Here is a 17,901-nt window from a genome sequence, read left to right on the forward strand (position 1 = left end):
AGCAGAGCTACATATGTACAATTACTTTTGGGGGGGTATCAGTTTATACGCACAAAAAAAGTAGGGACTTTGATGCAAAATGTCAAGGAATTGATTAATCGATGCCACGTGGCGAAGTTTCAGATCGTACGGGACGGTTTTTTCGTACGACGATAGGAAAGCCTTCCTGTCCGTTCGCCTCAGGGCAAATTTCCGTCCAATCTCGCGGAGGGGACGATTTTTCGTCCTAGGACGAAAAAACCGTCCCGTTCGCGTCCATCCCCTTTACTTTGTTTTCTGTGGGAAGATTAGCGGTGACGTGGATTTTCGGTGGGCCCCGCGATAGACGTTAATGAGAGAGAAGCTAACCGACTATTCACGACAGATAGTATTTAGAAATCTCTTGACCTGAGGAAAAGACAGAAAGAGAGATATATAGAAAGAGATAGAGAGAGACAGAGAGAGAAATTCCTAGTTTGGAGGGTCGTTGCCCGGCGCCATTGAAGACGGGAACGAAGATCTAGAGGCGATGGAGCTCGAGAGGAAGAGGATCGTGGCGGGAAGAGGAATTCCTTCGTCTGTGATCCTACAAATTGCCTTCGTTTTCGCGCTGATCTGTTCTGGCGCGGCCATCGCCGGCGCGAACGTTGTGATCCAGGTGCGACGGCGGTTCGCTTCTCGGGATCGTTTGCCCGGCGAACTTAGGGCTCACGACGCTCGCCGCCATGGCCGGAAGCTCGCCGCCGTCAATCTTCCTATTGGCGGCATTGGCCTCCCTTCTGACGCTGGGTAAATTTAAAATTACCGCGGGATGATCGTTTCTGTGACTCGAAATTTCTGTTTGATGATCGTTTCGTGACCTTAAAATTGGTTTTTGATGATCGTTTCTGTGGCCTTGGAATTTTTGTTAAATCGTTTTTGTGGCCTTAGAATTGCTGTCAGATGATCGTTTCTGTGACCTTGGAATTCTTGTTAGATCGCTTTTGTGGCCTTAGAATTGCTGTCCGATGATCGTTTCTGTAACCTCAAAATTGCTTTTTAGATCACCATTTCTGCGTCCTTTAAATTATTGTTGGATGATCGTTTCTCTGACATTAAAATTACTTTTAGATGAAAGTTTCCGTGATGTTAAAATTGTTGTTAGATGATCCTTTCGGTAACCTTAAAATTTGTACGATTTTTTTGTCCATCTAGGCTATACTACGCTCAAATTGCAATCGGGAATCCGTCAAAAAGCTTCTATGTGCAGGTTGACACAGGGAGTGACATCCTCTGGGTGAACTGCGTGCAATGCACGAACTGCCCCCACCATAGCGATCTCGGGGTATGTTGTATCTCTCTCTCATCATTTGATGACTAATCTGGTGACTTTTGACGATCATCCGTCCTCAATGTGGGTTTATGTAGCTTGATCTCACGCTCTATGATCCTCAAGGTTCCACCACTGGGGGCTTGGTGAGATGTGATCAAGACTTTTGCAAGAAGACTTATGGTGAACTAGAAGGATGCAAGCCAAATAACCTCTGCAGCTATAGTATTCTATATGGAGATGGAAGTGGGACTAGTGGCTTTTTTGTATCCGATAACTTGCATTATGATCAAGTTGTTGGAGACAATAAATTTCAACTGGTCAACGGGAGTGTTACTTTTGGGTTAGCTCCATCTTATCGTCTCTGATATGCGATTGATTTTCTCATTCTTTTTTATCCTTAAGAAGGCTGTGAAAATGAACTTTAAGGAAAAGAAGTTGATTATATTTGTTCTGAAATTAATCCATCTTTGGCGTAGGTGTGGAGCTCGGCAGTCTGGTGACTTGGGTTCATCCAACGGGGCGCTTGATGGAATTTTAGGTTTTGGGCAGTCTAATTCATCAATGATCTCTCAACTAGCATCTGCAGGAAAAGTGAGAAAAATGTTTTCACATTGTTTGGATAGTGTAAATGGAGGTGGAATTTTCGCTCTGGGGGAAGTAGTCGAGCCAAAAATGAACACAACACCCCTAATACCAAACCAGTATGCCTTTTATCTCTTATTTCCTTCATAAGTATTTCATTGGTTAAAATGATCATCGAAGCATCCGTATTTGTTTTCTGGAAATTATTAGTTTGGAGGTTTTATAAGGTTTTTTATTCTCGTAGAAGTGACGTCCTAGATCTTGAGTTGTGATTTAGGGGAAATGCGATTATTTTTCTTACCTAGCGTGATATTATCTTGTGAAAACGGCGAGATGAGGAGCTGATTTAAAATTTCAATGAATAAACTTTTTTTCATACTTGGAGTCTTCACTTATCATGCCACGCTTACTTGTAAGACTATTTGGAACGATTTTCCTCCCAACTATGGAACCTTTGCTGTAATTTTACTAATTTTAAGCGCACTTCTTCATTCATCATTTTCTAATTTTATGCCCTTTCTTGAGCTCCATTAATTCGCTCTATTTAATATGTTTCCTTTTTGCATTAAATAGGCCGCATTACAATGTTCTTATGAAGGGCATCGATGTTGGCGGACAGTCCTTGCGAATTCCCTCGGACAGTTTTGATGTGGGTCAGAGTAAGGGGGCGATTATAGACAGTGGCACAACCCTCGCTTATCTTCCCGAATCTGTTTATAGACCCTTAATTAATGCCGTAAGATTCTTGAGGTTTTCTTCCATTTATTTTATGCATCCGCCAGTTCAAAGTCCAGAAGGCTTGACGTTGTATTTTCTTTCACTTTTTTTTACTCTCCAGATATTTGCATCTCAACCTACCCTCGATGTGAGAACGCTCCAGGATTTCTTGTGCTTTATATATACTGCAAGGTACCATTTTCATTATTTTCTATCAATCTCTGTTGAACAATGGAAGTTTCCATGTCCATTATTTGATAAATGATCTTATAAGAACTGAATTTGGTTCGGACCTTATTGGGTGTTGTGCTCTAACCTACCCCTGCGGTTTTATGCTATCTTTTTTTGAACCGGTACATCAAATTTTAAATAATAATGTATCCAAGTGAATCGGAAAAACTCCCTAGCAATCGATCTTCGTGCCACAAGTATGCACGATCTATCATTATCCCTAAAAGAAATCATGTTTTGAAGGGGTTTTCATTTTGTGCTCTAGTGGACTATTTGTTTGGAGCTAGAAACCAGTCAGTTTGGATATCTAGAGGACTACTGGGAAGCACAAATTGTGGAATGTCAATATCCAGTGTTTAGTAGCTAAATAAAAATTGGCACAACAGATCCATCTGGTTGCTTCTCGTGGATTTTCGTAACCTTGCCGTGCAAAAAGGGGGTATGCTCTTCCAATTGATGTCTGACCTGTTATGTATATCCCAATCGAGCATAAATAAATTGATTCGTCTGCTGCTTTACCCCAAAAAAAGGAATTTCTATTTGGCATGGACCAATTGTTCGTATGGTCCCCAAATTTCTCCTTTAAATTTGGTAGGTAAGCAGTCTAATTCCTTATCCGTGGGAACTATTACTGGTACTACATGATGTTCGCTTGTACATGCATTTTCCACTGTGTCATCATACTTGTTCGCCCAAGTGCATTTTTTGGAGATCTTTTGTATTTCTTATTTATTCAACAGGGGTCAAATACTTCAGCGCCAAGGACGAAACTTGCATTTACCCAAATAGCCTTCCATTTTACCTTGCCCGCATGATGGTTGACATAACCACCTTGTAACTTTAGTGCCCTGTGTCAACAAGAGGGCAATTCTAGTGGCACTGTTGACAGACATCAGCGGGGAGATGGTAGACACCCTGGCAAATGCATGGGTAGCGCATGCTGGTCTACAAAGACCGATTTGTGATTTATTATCACCACATTTGTGTTAGAGGTGTTCTCACTTGCAACGCACGGGGCCTGCTAGTGAATGGAGTATGTTTGTTGCTGTCGCCAAGTTTCAAGATCACCTGTTTTGTTCTTTGAGATTCAAAGGCCACCGAATAGATTGAACCTAGAGCCTACCAGACCTGCCAGCTGAAGTTTGGGGCCTTGCTGCCGGTGTGGATGCCACACTGCTCAAGAGACCTTTGTGACCCCGTTAACTTGTATCTCCTGCTGAGGAGCCACTATGGCCGTGCTTGGAGTCTCTCATGTCTCTGTGCCCTATTACTCGTATGATGGCATAGAGTCTCTCATATGATGGCATAGAGGCCCATCTCAGTGCCCCATTACTTGTGTCACTGGCGCTCTGATGATATTAATCAATAAACTCTATGGGCGCTCTGGTGCTGTACGCGTGGGCACCTCTTGTGACGCTATGGCAGTGATACCGTGTGATGAATTGTCCTTCGTCAGCCTGCATGGCACTATGACATTTGCTCGGGCATCTGCCATTTCCCCTCTGTCTGTCGACAGCACCACTACCATTGTCCTCCTCTTGGCATATAATCTAAGATATCATGTGAGGAAAGATAAATCCAAGCTACTTTTGTGAAGTATTTTTACATGGCTCTGAAGTTTTCTGGCCGAGTTGAGATGGTACTCATGGACACTTCAAGAGGGTAAGTTTGTGTATTGTTCTGAAATCCAAATAACTTTCAAGAAGAAAATTCATACTTGATTTGCCGTTTAGATGGTGATTTTCCGTTTAAATGCCGTTTAGGTTCTTACTTGATTTGCCGCCTGGAACGACAATCCTCCACTCTCCCTGATCTCCAAGATCCTCCTTCTTGAGTCTCAACTCATAGAGCTACCGCAGAATGCAGCTGAGCTACCTTGTGTCTCCTCTCAAAGCCAGAAAATCCCCCCTTGCATTCACCTTCCACCCTTTATTTATACTTCCCATCCACATGGGAAGTTACTTACGGTTTCTTTAATTGTCACGTGCTTCTGCATCTGATGCTCCCCCTCCTTTATTTTACTTCTGTAATTTCTGCTTTTCATATTGCCTCATTGGCACTGTAACAGGTTGGTACTCACAAATCCTGCATGACGTGCGGCATGAGAGGAGATCATATGAGAGAATACACCCTGTGGACATTATGACTCCTATGTTATCCTCATTATATTTCCTAATTAGCCCATTAAGGGCATTTTCCTAAATCAACCCATTAGGGTTCCCATATAAACACTTGTAATTTCTTATTTTGGGTAATTTTAAGTTTTTCCTTTTCATTTCTCGGTTCACATGGTATCAGAGCTAAGGAAAAAAAAAAAAACCCTAGTTTCGACCTTGGTTGTGCTACCTGCTCATCGGCGGTTTCCGGCAGACATCAGCCGCTCCGACCTCTTCCTTGCGTGAGCTTCCGGCATCGGAAGACTCCTTCGCGCGGAAGACTCCTTCGCGCGGAGAGCTTCTTCGCGCAACTTCCTCCGCGCGGACTCCCTTCAACATCCTCCGCGCGCGGAAGATTCCTTCGTGCGGACTCTTCCTCTTCGCGCGGTGTACTTCCTCACGCGGAGAGCTTCTTCGGGAGTTCCTCGTGCGGAGTACTTCTTCGAGCGGGAAGTTTGCGCGGAGTCACACCGGGCTGGGGTCACACAGGGCGGTCTTCTCTGACCGTGCGGAGTATTTTTTGTTTGGCGGTCTTCTATAACCGTTCGGCGTGTGTTCGACTGGAATACTCCTTGCACAGTCCTTGACTCGGAGTCCTTGCACGGTCTTCCCACCTCCCTTGACTCGGAGGCCTTCCTTTGTGTGGCCTGCTCCACACGACCAGAGTCCTCCGTGTGGCCTCCGCCGTGTCCGGACTCCACTTTGCAACTTCAACATTTCAGACGTCCATGGAGAACCCTGAGACTGTTGATCATCCCGAAGCGCAGGCCTCAGATGTGACACTAGCATCTACTCCACCCAGCTTTGTTCGGTCGCCTCCTGCACCGGGGTCGTCTCCTGAGCCAGGAAATTGGTCTACTTTGTCTGGACTTTTTTCTCTGCCCAAGATGCCTCCGGATGGGATGTTTACTGGCTTCAACTTGCTTCAATGGCGCCAGTATGTTCAGATCACTCTCAAAGGTCGTCTGATGCGTCATTTGCTTGAAGATGGACCACCCAGGACAGATTCCAAGTATTACGACTGGCTGGATGTTGAAGGGGTAGTTCACCGTTGGCTACTGGATAGTGTTTCGCCTAGCATTAAGGGTGAATTCTTGTCGCTCGAGTCGGCTCGAGCAGTGTGGGAAGCTGCCCTTGAAAGTCACTCCAAGAAGCATAACATCGCCACGTTATATGAGCTAGTGCATCGGGCTGCCAACCTGCGTCAAGGGGACAGATCTGTTATGGAGTATAGCACGGAGCTTATTTCCCTATGGAATGAGATTGATCATTACATGCCACCTGATCCTCATTCCGTGGACCGAAAGTACACTCTTCAGCTTCGGGTCTTCCAGTTCCTTATGGGACTTAACCCAGAGTATGAATCTCTCCGGGCTCAGCTTATTCACCGGGAGAAAGAGCTTACTTTCAAAGATGCGCTTCGTAGTGCTCGGGTTGAAGAATCCCGTTTCCAGCAGACTCAGACCCCGGGTTCGGCACTTGCTGTCCAGTCGCCTGCCTCTACTCGACCTCCGACGACGACTACATCCACCGGAGCTTTGCCTCGTGGTCCCCCTACTCGGACTGAGGAATCTCCTAAAGGTGACCCTTTGCTTTTCTGCAATTACTGCAAGAAGCGAGGTCATTCGAAGGAGACTTGCTTTAAGCTTCAACGGAAGCGAATGCAACAAAGCAATCTTGCTACTGTCACATCTTCTGCTAGCCAAGTGCCCCCGCCTGGTCAAGTACCTATGCCATATGGTCTTCTTCCCACCAATGTCTCGCCTACCAGCTTTACTCCTGAGGAAATGAAACGTCTCCGGCGATTGCTTGACCCTCCAGTCATGGACTCGTGCTCCTTAGCCCATGCAGGTTCGTCCACCATTCTTCCTATACCACCGTCAAATTCTAGGAATTCTACTTCCTCCTCCACTTGGCTTCTTGACTCGGGTGCCACTGCTCACATGACACCCAATCCGCGAGCTTTTGTGACTTATGAACTTGTTTCCGGTTTTTCCAAAGTAAAAACTGCATCCGGTGATCTTCTCACTGTCGCCGGAATTGGACGTGTCGCTCTTTCTTCTTCTCTGCACCTCCCTAAAGTCCTTCATGTTCCTCGTCTTGCTCACCATCTTCTCTCTCTATCCAGTCTTGTTCGTGATCTAAACCAGGACATTACCTTCACTCCTAATACCTGTTTTTACCGTGATAAGGTGTCGGGGAGGACGATTTCCATTGCTGAGGAGCATGAGGGCCTCTACCTTGTTCGACCTCCTTCGTCCTCTCTCTCTGTTGCTGCTGCTGCTGTTTCCCTTTCGGCGTCCCATGAACGTTTGTGGCTTCTTCATCGACGTCTCGGCCACCCGTCTTTTGACACTCTTCACCGTTTATGTTCAAAACTCTTTCAAGGTCATTCTGTTGATCGCTTTGTTTGTGACGCTTGTCGAATTTCCAAACATCATCGTATGATGTACCCTATTTGTTCTTCTCATTCTATGTCTCCCTTCTCCCTTATTCACACCGACGTGTGGGGACCAGCCCCTGTTCACAGCGCCTCTGGAGCTCGGTGGTTATGCATTTTCATTGATGACGCTACTCGCTTCACGTGGGCCTATTTATTAAAACATAAATCAGATATATCCATTGTGATCCCTCAGTTCTACTCTCTTATTCACACCCAATTCTCTACTCCCATTCGTCGCTTCCGCTCCGAAAATGCCCGAGACTATGTCAATTCTACGTTAACCACGTTCTTCAAACAAAAAGGCATTATCCATGAAACCACTTGCCCATACACACCCAAGCAGAATGGTGTAGCAGAACGAAAATTTCGTCACATCTTTGATACCACTCGAAGCCTTTTATTTCACATGCATGTGCCCAAGTATCTTTGGGGCGAAGCCGTTCTTACCGCGATTCATCTCCTAAATCGCCTTCCGTCCCGGGTGCTCGATTATTCTACTCCCATTGAGCGTCTCCAGCATTTCTTTCCAAATCTTTCCCTTCGAACAAATCTTCTCCCTCGTGTTTTTGGGTGTGTTTGCTTTGTCCCTAACCACTATCTTGGTCGTGACAAACTTGCCCCTCGTGCTATCCAATGTGTATTCGTCGGCTATTCTCCCACCCAAAAGGGTTATCGGTGTTACCATCCGCTCTCTCGTCGATTTATCGTTACCAAGGATGCCACCTTCGACGAATTTACCCCTTATTATCCTTCTTCTTCTCACGTCTCCCCTTCCTTACCCCATCAGTCGGATCCTCTTGAATTTCTTATTTTCCCCCCGTCACCCACGTCTCTACCAGCATCCCTTCCTTCCTCGCCAGTACCTTCTGAAGAGTCACCACCAGCCCCTCCCGTGGATCTGTCATCCTCCGTTCCTGCTCCTTCCCCGGATTCCCCACCTGATCTTACTGAGGATCCACCTTCCGCCCCATCAACTCATCCAGAGGATACCCCATCCGCTACATCTCTTCCTCCCTCTGGTGCTCCTTTCCCTCTACGCCGATGCCCTCCCAAAAAACGTTATGGTCTCACCCTCGCTCGTCGAAAACCTTGTGTTCCCCCCACTCCTACAATACACTCATCCTCCTCCACTCCTCCAGAAAATTCCTCCTTAGCCTTGGTGTCTTGTCCTCGCCCCTCACCATTATATCCATTAACCGCTTTTGTATCATCCAATCGCCTCTCCCCATCCTTCCATGCTCTTCTCACCTCCCTTGACTCCATCTCCCTCCCGAAGACAGTGGACGTTGCCTTATCGCTTCCTCATTGGCGTCGGGCTATGGAGGAGGAGCTTCACGCACTCGCTCTGAATGATACATTGGATCTGGTTCCTCTCCCACCGGGCAAGCACTTGGTTGGCAGCCTCTGGGTTTATGCTGTGAAGCAGCATTCTGATGGCTCTATTGAACGGCACAAGGCACGTGTTGTGGCGCAGGGTTTTACACAGAAGTATGGCATTGATTATCAGGAAACATTTGCTCCTGTGGCTAAGATGAATACCGTCCGAATTCTCTTGGCCTTGGCTGCAGACCGTGGCTGGACATTGCAGCAATACGATGTCAAGAATGCTTTTCTTCATGGTGCCTTGACTGAGGAGATCTATATGGCTCTATCTCCTGGGTATGCCTCCTTAGTTCCCTCTACCTCGAGCTCGGTTGTATGCCGCTTGAAGAAAGCTTTATATGGCTTGAAGCAATCTCCCTGTGCTTGGTTTGGCCGTTTCACTATGGCCATGAAGCACCGTGGATATCGCCAGTGTAATGGAGATAACACCCTCTTCTACCGTCATTCCACGTCAGGGGGAGTTGCTATTCTTCTCGTCTACGTGGATGACATTATTATCACGGGTGATGATATGGAAACTACCGCCCAGCTGGCTACTTATCTGTCTTCGGAGTTTGCTATTCGTCATCTTGGTCCGTTACGGTATTTCCTTGGTATTGATGTGGCTTACTCCTCCAGTGGGATTTTTATCTGTCAGCGTAAGTATACGATGGATCTTCTTTCTGAGCTTGGCAAGGAGGGCTCCAAGCCCATTTCGACCCCAATTGATGCAAATCATCGACTTGGTGCTGATGAGAATGAAAATCTTGCTGAGCCCGGACAGTATCGAAGACTTGTGGGAAAACTGATTTATCTCACTCACACTCGCCCTGACATCACGTACTCAGTGGGTGTTCTTAGTCAATTTATGCAAAATCCTCGAATGAGCCATCTACATGCTGCCCATCGACTTCTTCGTTTTTTGAAGGGGACGATTGGCCGTGGACTTCTGTTCCGTCGTCACAATGGCCTTCGACTAGAGGTATATACCGATGCGGATTATGCCGGGTCCGTGGTTGATCGCCGGTCTACCTCCGGGTACTGCACCTTCTTGGGAGGCAATCTTATTACTTGGAGGAGTAAGAAGCAGACGGTGGTATCTCGATCCAGTGCTGAAGCTGAGTTCCGTGCACTTGCGCATGGTCTTTGTGAAGCCCTTTGGATCACCAAGATCCTAAGTGAGCTACGGTGTCCAGTTCCTTCCCCGGTTCAGCTGTTCTGTGACAACAAATCGGCTATCAGCATTGCTCATGATCCGGTCCAGCATGATCGCACGAAGCACATAGAGATCGATCGACATTTCATTAAAGAGAAGCTGGAGTCGGGGAAATTCTGCACGCCATATGTACCATCAGCAGATCAGCTTGCAGACATCTTCACCAAAGGGCTTCATGCCCCTAGGTTTGAGGAACTCAGTGTCAAGCTGGGTGTGGAAAACATCCACGCTCCAGCTTGAGGGGGAGTGTGGACATTATGACTCCTATGTTATCCTCATTATATTTCCTAATTAGCCCATTAAGGGCATTTTCCTAAATCAACCCATTAGGGTTCCCATATAAACACTTGTAATTTCTTATGTTGGGTAATTTTAAGTTTTTCCTTTTCATTTCTCGGTTCACACACCCTATCCAACCAAAGAATGGAAGATTTTATGATGTTCCAACAAACCCTAATCCACCTACGCTCACTGGGAGGGTGATACGATCCTCTACCCCCAAAGGGTATCTTAGGAAGTTTAGCCCACTAGGGGCAGTTTAGTCATTTCATGTTTAGGGTAGATTGCTTCCTTTTCTTATAAATATGTGTAACCCTCCCTTGAGGAGGGCAGTCAAGAATTAAGGTAAGATCGGCCCTTGGCTCACTCTCTCGATCCTCCTTGTCTCGGTCCCGTTCCCCTGACCGTCCAGCGATCCCCCATCCCCGCGATCATCTCACCGGATTTTCAGCCAGCTCTCCTCCAATCCGATCCCTACCTCTGCCGTTCGGTTCCCTTCTAGTCTCCGACAATCCCCGTTCCCGCGATCGTCAACCCTTCACCGTGTCATCAGGTGACTCGTCCTCGGCCGATCCCTATCCCCGCTGCTTGGCCTCGTCCTGATCATTCCCGTTTCGACTCTCCTACCCCGGGAACGTCTACCTCACCTCGTCCTCCAATCCCCTTCCGATACGAACCTAGTCGAGGTTCTTATAAGAGGGACACAGGATGGGTGGGAGTGAATAGGCACATCCTTTTCTGTTCGAGATGCTAATGTGAAGCTCAGCCGCAAACAGACTGGGGAGGAACCAAGTATCCTCCATGCGTGTCACATCATATGGTGAATTTTTTTTGTTAGCTACTCCTCTGAGGAAGACTAGTGACAAAGATTGTCCAAAAGAGATGGCTCCCAGAAGCTTCGGTCTGCGTGCTTTGTGCTCAAGCAATAATGAGGATTCCGCTCACCTCTTTTTTGACTGCTCCTTTGCCAGAACGGTGTGGTCCGGTGAACCAATCATGAGGGTGGATGTCTCATCAGAGGAGTATTTTTGGGACTCTATAAGGGGGTGGATTTGACCCTTCCTAGTGCTATGGGCACTACGGCTGCAGAGGAACGAAGTCATCTTCAACGAACAGGAAGCATCGATGGATACTGGGGTACAAACAGCTGCAGGTTTTACCGCTGCATGGTGTAAACGCTCCGGGCCAAGAACCCAGTTGGCCTTTTACGCCGTACATGTGCCTAACGATAAGATATTTTATCTCATGAGGAGGGTCACTGACTTTGTGTGATCTTTCCTACTTTCTTTCAAAAAAAATCAGTGAGATTTGATGAATGGAAGAGAGAAATGCCTGGCTCTATTATGACTAAGATGTCTCGCCCTCTAAAGAAGGAAAATTACATTTTTGTATGATAAAATTTAGGTCTCTAAGGTAGATTTATCAATATATTTTTATTTCTGGAGTAGAGAATCTCATTCCCTTAACCCTACTTTTGGTTCTATATCTTACTAATGATTTGTTCATCTGTATCATTTCAGTGTGGACGACGGTTTTCCAGTTGTCACGTTGCATTTTGAAAATTCACTTTCACTGAGAGTCTATCCGCACGACTATCTGTTCGAGAATCGAGTAAGTATGGGTAGTCTGGTACAGTTTCATCGGTTGCATTGTATGCTGCTTCTGATTCTGCTTCGGTTTCAAATCTTTGTTTTAAGTTATCTATGCATCGAAATATGAACGGAAGCTTTAAATCAGTTTTCCTCAATATTTCATTTAAAGAATTCCTAGTTACGAGGAAAAAAAAAGATTTCATAAGTGGAATTATCCCAACTGATTGTATGTATCTAAGCAGGACACGATGACATTGACAATTACAAGTCCGAATAGTGTACCGATTTCGCTGGCACGTACATTGCCTTTCTTAAGTCGCTAATATTTCTTGTCTGAAATTGTATTTAACTATTTCCTAATTTTTCATATTTCTAATGCCCTGTGAAATAAACTATATTTGAATATTTCCGCAGGGTAACCGGTAAATTAAAGACGAACTTAAGAATAATGCAATTTATTCTCCAATATTCAGGGAAACATCTGGTGCGTTGGTTGGCAAAGTAGTGGTGTGCAATCGAGGGACGGCAAAGATACTACGATTTTGGGAGGTATTTTTTTGTTCTTATCAGTTTTAAACCAATATTACTTGACTTCATTCGCTAACTTTTTATCTAATTAAGACTTCTAAAATTTGAATTTCTGATCTCAAATTTCTCGTAAACAATTTATATTACTTCTCTATGTGTATGAAACCATGTAGGGGTCGGCGATCCGATCTAAATGTAATCGGATGGATTCACCTGCATCTTATCAATGATTGATTGAAATCGCAATCTCATTAATTTGATGAAATCTTGGACTTTTTGGTTCTTTTGGCCTGAATTTAGACTATATCTTATTGTTTTGATTGATTTTTGAATTAACCTTTTACAGTTTTAATCATGTTTAATCTATGATGATCATATTACGTCAAACGGAGTAACATTTCGTGTAGTAACAGTATCTTGCCTATATTTTGCTTGCAGATCTAGTTTTGTCGAATAAACTAGTCTTCTATGATCTGGAGAATCAAGAGATCGGGTGGACGGAGTACAATTGTAAGCCTTGTTATATTTATTTCATTTCGATGTTCCCAAATTTGATAAAATTAAAATAATTAAATATGATAAAATTGCTACTTTTCCAACATAGGCATCTCCGGATCTGTGGAATTTGCTAGTTTTCCAAAACAGCTCATCATGGGCGATAATTTCGTTCTACCATAGTAAAACTAACAATATGTGTGCAAATTTCTCCCTCGTTTCTGATTAAATCAAATTATCGTCAGGCTCTTCGAGCATCAAAGTGCGGGATCGCAGTTCTGGAGTAGTTTACAGCATTAAAGGTCAGAATATTTCTTCAGCCTGCAGATTTACGATGGGGAGGTTATTCCTATTTCTCATCATTATTGCCAAGTTATACTGCCTGATGTGATGAAACACTGCCTACACCTGCCCAATTTAAAATATCATTCTTTAGTGCGAAATGGATAGATATATCCGCACCATATGCTGTATGAGACTGTTCTAATCTCCAACATTTTGACTTATCATTTTACATAACTTGACTTATCAATGTCGGTGCCAAGGCCCAGAGAGGAAAAAGTTCATGAGTATGCGTCGTTTAGATTAAAAGGCTGACACTTATATAATTACAAGAAAGGATTTTATTTTTCTTACTCAGAGGGTCAACTTTAGGAACTGCACAACAAAGTATACAACCGCCAGGAAGAGGGCGATCTGGTATACATCCCTCTGAAACCCGTCATCCCGCTGAAAAAACTGCAGCAGAAAGGAAGAAAATTTTACACATCAATACAAAACTTTTACACCAAAACCCTTAACAAATGTCTTGAGAAATTTAGAAAACTGTGATGGATTGGAATCTCCATCCAATTTAGCATGAAATGTTAATGACCAGAGGCTCGTTTATAGACGAGAGGAGGAAATAAATTATAGGATGTACTACTAAGTTTGACATCATTGATAAAAACTTTTGCCCGAAACCCTAAAAAAGCATGTAAAACTTGGCCGGATCTCCGACCAAGTTGTCATAGAAGATCATGCCAACTAATTTACGATGGAATGTAGGAGACCAGAATAGGAAATTAAATTTAAATGATGATCCACAAGGTTAGAAATCAGTAATAAAAACTTTAACCCAAATCCTTCAAGAAAAGTCTGTAGAAATTTGATCGGTCCAGACCCAAAAAACTAACCTTGGTTGGATCTCCAAGCGGATCCGGATAGATATCTGTAGTTTCCTTTTCAGAAGACATGTCCTTACTAATCTTCTTGGCACTTTCCATGGCATCATCTCCTGCCTGAATGGTGGAGTAAATGGCACGCGAAGCCCAGAAATAAGCTTGGCTCAATATCGAAGACGACGAAAGGTCCCACGATTCCTCGTGTTCTATTACTTGCCCACTGATCTGATTTAGCGTGAATTGGGAATGCACTCTGAGCACTAAGTCGCCGGCTGCGCCAGAAAGTACGAAGTTCTTCGGCCTTCCTTTCAGAGTCCACTTAATGCTCAACAGGCTTGTTGACAGCATCGCCATCTCTTGCACTGTCTGAAGCCAAATGAAATCATTTTTCCATCAGATGAGGTTCTTTGAAATTGTCAAAGAACAATTGAAACTGGAAATAAATCTAATGATGTGGTCACAATGTTCACCACTGAGGAATCTTCAAGAGCTTGGCTCGACCATAGTAATCTCTTGTACTTTTCTCGGCCCGTGAATGACCTAAGTGGATCCTGGATGAAAAATATATTTCAGTTTGCCAAAAGTACTGTTCATCATCAGAGGCTAAAGGATAAACTGAAAGAGGTGGCGGAATTGAATATGCATATTCATATAACTATATGCATATGCATGTGTGTATACGTGTATATATGTTCATAAGTATAGGTTTACCTGTGTATGCGTATTGCTGTGTAGAGGCATACATGTTTGTCAAGTCAGGATGGAGGCAGAGTGGAGAAGTATCTTTGCAGTGCTTTGGATTATCTGGCTGCGTTGTAATGAGATTTTCCAAGGGGAGGACAGCTTCGATGGACGATGTCATTTATGAAATGGGGAGTTTTGTTTCATGCTGGTTTAGAAGGCCATGAATGGTTGAGGAATAGTTTGGTCTTTTCTGCATTTGTCTATGTTTTTATAGTATCAGGTTGATTGCCAATCTCCGGTGATCTTCGCTTTTTAAGTGTATACGTCTACGAGTACATAACAAATTATATGTATGCCCATGCTTTTTTTCTGAAGAAAGTATGTCAATGCATATAAATGTATACATGTATGAACATGTATATAAATGATTGCACAAGTACAATACAAGACCATAAAATACACAAGAATATAGAATCACCTTGTATTTGACAGTGGTGGCATAGGATCCCAGGGCACGGTTGCCTTCTCGTTGTTCTAGAATATCCCTCGCGAGCTGCCGAGCGGTAGACTCGACGTATGGGCTACTGACGCAAACAAAATCATTGCAAAGCTCGCCAAAGTCTATGCTATCAACCAGAGCATCCGATACGGATCTCTTAATTTCGGTGCTTACAGAAACTTCTGAGCTTTTGGATTCATCCAAAACTGCAGGTAAGTATTCACCCAGAGAAATTAGCATTGATTTCTTAAAAAAAACACACAAAGTTTAGTATTGATCTCATGAAAATCAGTCCTAATTATTGTTCTTAGTTCTTCAACAATGCTGCCTTTGGACCTGACTTGTCCAAAAGTCAGAAATCGAAATTAGCCATGAAAAAAAAGAAGCTATTAACTGTGACGGATGCTTTTCTTGGATGAAGAAAAAGAAATCCAACAACACAAGAAAAACTTCCGTCGACTGGCGGTAAATTATTGTGGAAATCATAAATTTTCTCCAAGTACTTTCTGTAATTCGTAGTCGTAAGGTCTTTTGTTTGAGTGAGTCTTTCTCTTTGAGAAGCAACATTCGTTAGATTCTAACTCAACAGTGACAAATCGGAAGCTTCGATGAACACCGATACCGATTCGTAACGTATTTCAGAAAAAAATCATTTGTTCATCTAATCCATTATTACTCAAGCGGCGTTTAAAACATTGATTCACTGTCTCGGCGATAAATCTCCAGAAAGATGGGGGGAGAAATCTTGTCGATATTCTCTGAAACGGAAAAATCACGTCTTCGCAGATATTAGAGAGATCCATTCCTCTAATCGCCGTAAACTAGGGCACAGAAACTGCGAAAACAGGCGATCCAAGTATCACAAAGAAGAAGAAAAACCCCCTCAATAACATTTTTCAAGAGCAGATGTGATCCAACCAGTATTCAGGAGAAGATCACACACCAAAAAAAAGCCCTAATTCGCAATTTTCAAGAACAAAGAGCTCGAATTAGCGCGTACCTCTCAAAGGGGGAAGAACGCAAGAGCGGTGGCGGGCGGCGAGGCGAGTGCGGAATGGCGGAGAAGTGAGACGGAAGACGGAGGCGGCCGGAGAAGAGGAGAGGGCCGCCATGGCGGGAATCGCCAGGGATTGCCTTCCAGCCTCATTCTTGTTGGAGCGATGTGTGGTGGAGGTGGCCGAGCCCGAATAACCAATATAAGTGGGCCCGTCCCCCGGCCCATTTACTCAACATGTAGATAAAATGTCACCATTGCTAGGACAAGACTATTAAGAACTGGAACCCCAGATCTTAAGTGTATAGTGTAGGGATGCGGATGGGACAGTTTTTTCGTCCCAGGATGAAATAATCATCCTGTCCTCGAGGTTGGATGAAAACTGGGATGGAAATTCATCCTGAGACCAATGGAGGGAACGGGCTACGTTCATTCGTACGAAAAAACCGTCCCGTTCGGAGGTCTTAGACGAAAAAAACCGTCCCGTCCACGTCCCTGGACTGATTTCGGACGTGGGACGGATGATCTTCGTCCCGTCCCGACCATCATCCACGTCCCGGACGATCTGGAACTATACTAGTCCCGGGACACAGATGGGATGGTTTTCTTGTCCCAAGACGAAAAAATTGTCCCGTCCACGAGGTTGGACAAAAATCGGGATGGAAATTTGCCCGAGACGAACAGATGGGGCGGTTTCTGGAACTATACTTAGATTTCATGCGTATTATGTTTTTTTCCAAGAATTCATGCATATATGTTAATTAGCGGATGTGAGGCGTAAGATCTGACATAGTTCAATAGATGTAGTTGAAATTAGGGTTTGACCGTCCCGGTCCAGTCCGGGTTTTTAGCAAAGACATAAACCTTACCTAAACTTTGGTCTGGTTCTGATCCGGTCTGTTCGGTCCCTGTCTGGTTTTGACTGGTCGCAGTCTGGTCAGGTTGACTAGACAATATCAAAGTCAAAGTACAAAATTTATGCTCATTGTAATGTTAAATATCCTCTACATCAAATGGGTCCCAACAATTGGTCAAATATATGCCGTCTACTCTGAACTCAATAGAAACCTATCCATTGTAGTTGGATTTGATAATTTTAGAATTTTATTAAATAAATTATATAAATAATAATATGCTTTTGGTTCTAGTCCGGTTTGACCCTTGGACCTAAACTTGTATGACAAACCCACCCACCCACAAATGGAGGACCTATAGTCCTGGTTCGTTCCAGTCAAACCGGTCCTCGGTCGTAAATGTCCAACCATAGTTGAAATCCAATAAGATTAGTTGGTGTGTTGTCAATTATGTCAAATTTTGAAACTTCAGATCTTAAGATATGGAATTCTAGTTAGTGAAAGTCTAGTCCGTTGGCTTTAATCTCAACAATATAGTTTACGTAATCGTAAACGTACATCTAATTCATGAAATAATATACGTAAAATTTGAGTTATGGAATTCCAGTTAGTAAAAGTCTAGTCCTTTGGCTTTAATCCTAACAATATCATATATGTAATCCTAAGTATACGAATAGTTCATAACATAATACAGGTAAATTTTAAGATATGGAATTCCAGTTAGTAAAAGTCTAGTCTTTTGGCTTTAATCTAACAATATAATTTATGTAATCCTAAGCATACAACTAATTCATGACATAATATATGTAAATATT

General features: G+C 43.8%; 2 protein-coding genes across 2 annotated transcripts; one reads left to right on the forward strand and one right to left on the reverse strand.

The window, feature by feature from the left end:
* The first annotated feature begins 416 nt into the window (after positions 1–416).
* LOC144704117 (aspartic proteinase 36-like) lies at positions 417–13,424 on the forward strand. Its single transcript, XM_078576364.1, has 10 exons — positions 417–768; positions 1,174–1,303; positions 1,387–1,631; positions 1,768–1,992; positions 2,447–2,609; positions 2,712–2,782; positions 11,798–11,888; positions 12,343–12,418; positions 12,836–12,907; positions 13,138–13,424. The coding sequence occupies exons 1-10, from the start codon at positions 509–511 to the stop codon at positions 13,281–13,283; spliced, it is 1,479 nt and encodes a 492-aa protein (XP_078432490.1). The 5' UTR covers positions 417–508; the 3' UTR covers positions 13,284–13,424.
* An 18-nt stretch (positions 13,425–13,442) lies between these two features.
* LOC144704118 (transmembrane protein, putative (DUF2358)) lies at positions 13,443–16,405 on the reverse strand. Its single transcript, XM_078576365.1, has 5 exons — positions 16,239–16,405; positions 15,218–15,444; positions 14,526–14,606; positions 14,068–14,421; positions 13,443–13,630 (listed from the first exon to the last, which is right to left on the reverse strand). Exons 1-5 carry the CDS (start codon positions 16,348–16,350, stop codon positions 13,529–13,531), a joined length of 876 nt encoding a protein of 291 aa, XP_078432491.1. The 5' UTR covers positions 16,351–16,405; the 3' UTR covers positions 13,443–13,528.
* Between the last annotated feature and the right edge of the window lie 1,496 nt (positions 16,406–17,901).

The sequence above is a fragment of the Wolffia australiana genome, chromosome 6 (genome assembly GCF_029677425.1).
Source record: "Wolffia australiana isolate 7733 chromosome 6, ASM2967742v1".
Taxonomy (NCBI): domain Eukaryota; kingdom Viridiplantae; phylum Streptophyta; class Magnoliopsida; order Alismatales; family Araceae; genus Wolffia; species Wolffia australiana.

What these genes read in the sequence shown, in the direction of transcription:
- LOC144704117 (XM_078576364.1), top strand. Translation starts at nt 509, where the DNA reads ATGGAGCTCGAGAGGAAGAGGATCGTGGCGGGAAGAGGAATTCCTTCG. An exon ending in AACGGGAGTGTTACTTTTGG is followed by an intron (nt 1,632 to 1,767) that starts GTTAGCTCCATC and finishes TCTTTGGCGTAG; the next exon opens with GTGTGGAGCTCGGCAGTCTG. An exon ending in TGCTTTATATATACTGCAAG is followed by an intron (nt 2,783 to 11,797) that starts GTACCATTTTCA and finishes GTATCATTTCAG; the next exon opens with TGTGGACGACGGTTTTCCAG.
- LOC144704118 (XM_078576365.1), bottom strand. Translation starts at nt 16,350, where the DNA reads ATGGCGGCCCTCTCCTCTTCTCCGGCCGCCTCCGTCTTCCGTCTCACT. An exon ending in CGTTCTTCCCCCTTTGAGAG is followed by an intron (nt 15,445 to 16,238) that starts GTACGCGCTAAT and finishes ACTTACCTGCAG; the next exon opens with TTTTGGATGAATCCAAAAGC. An exon ending in CCACCACTGTCAAATACAAG is followed by an intron (nt 14,607 to 15,217) that starts GTGATTCTATAT and finishes TTTTTCATCCAG; the next exon opens with GATCCACTTAGGTCATTCAC.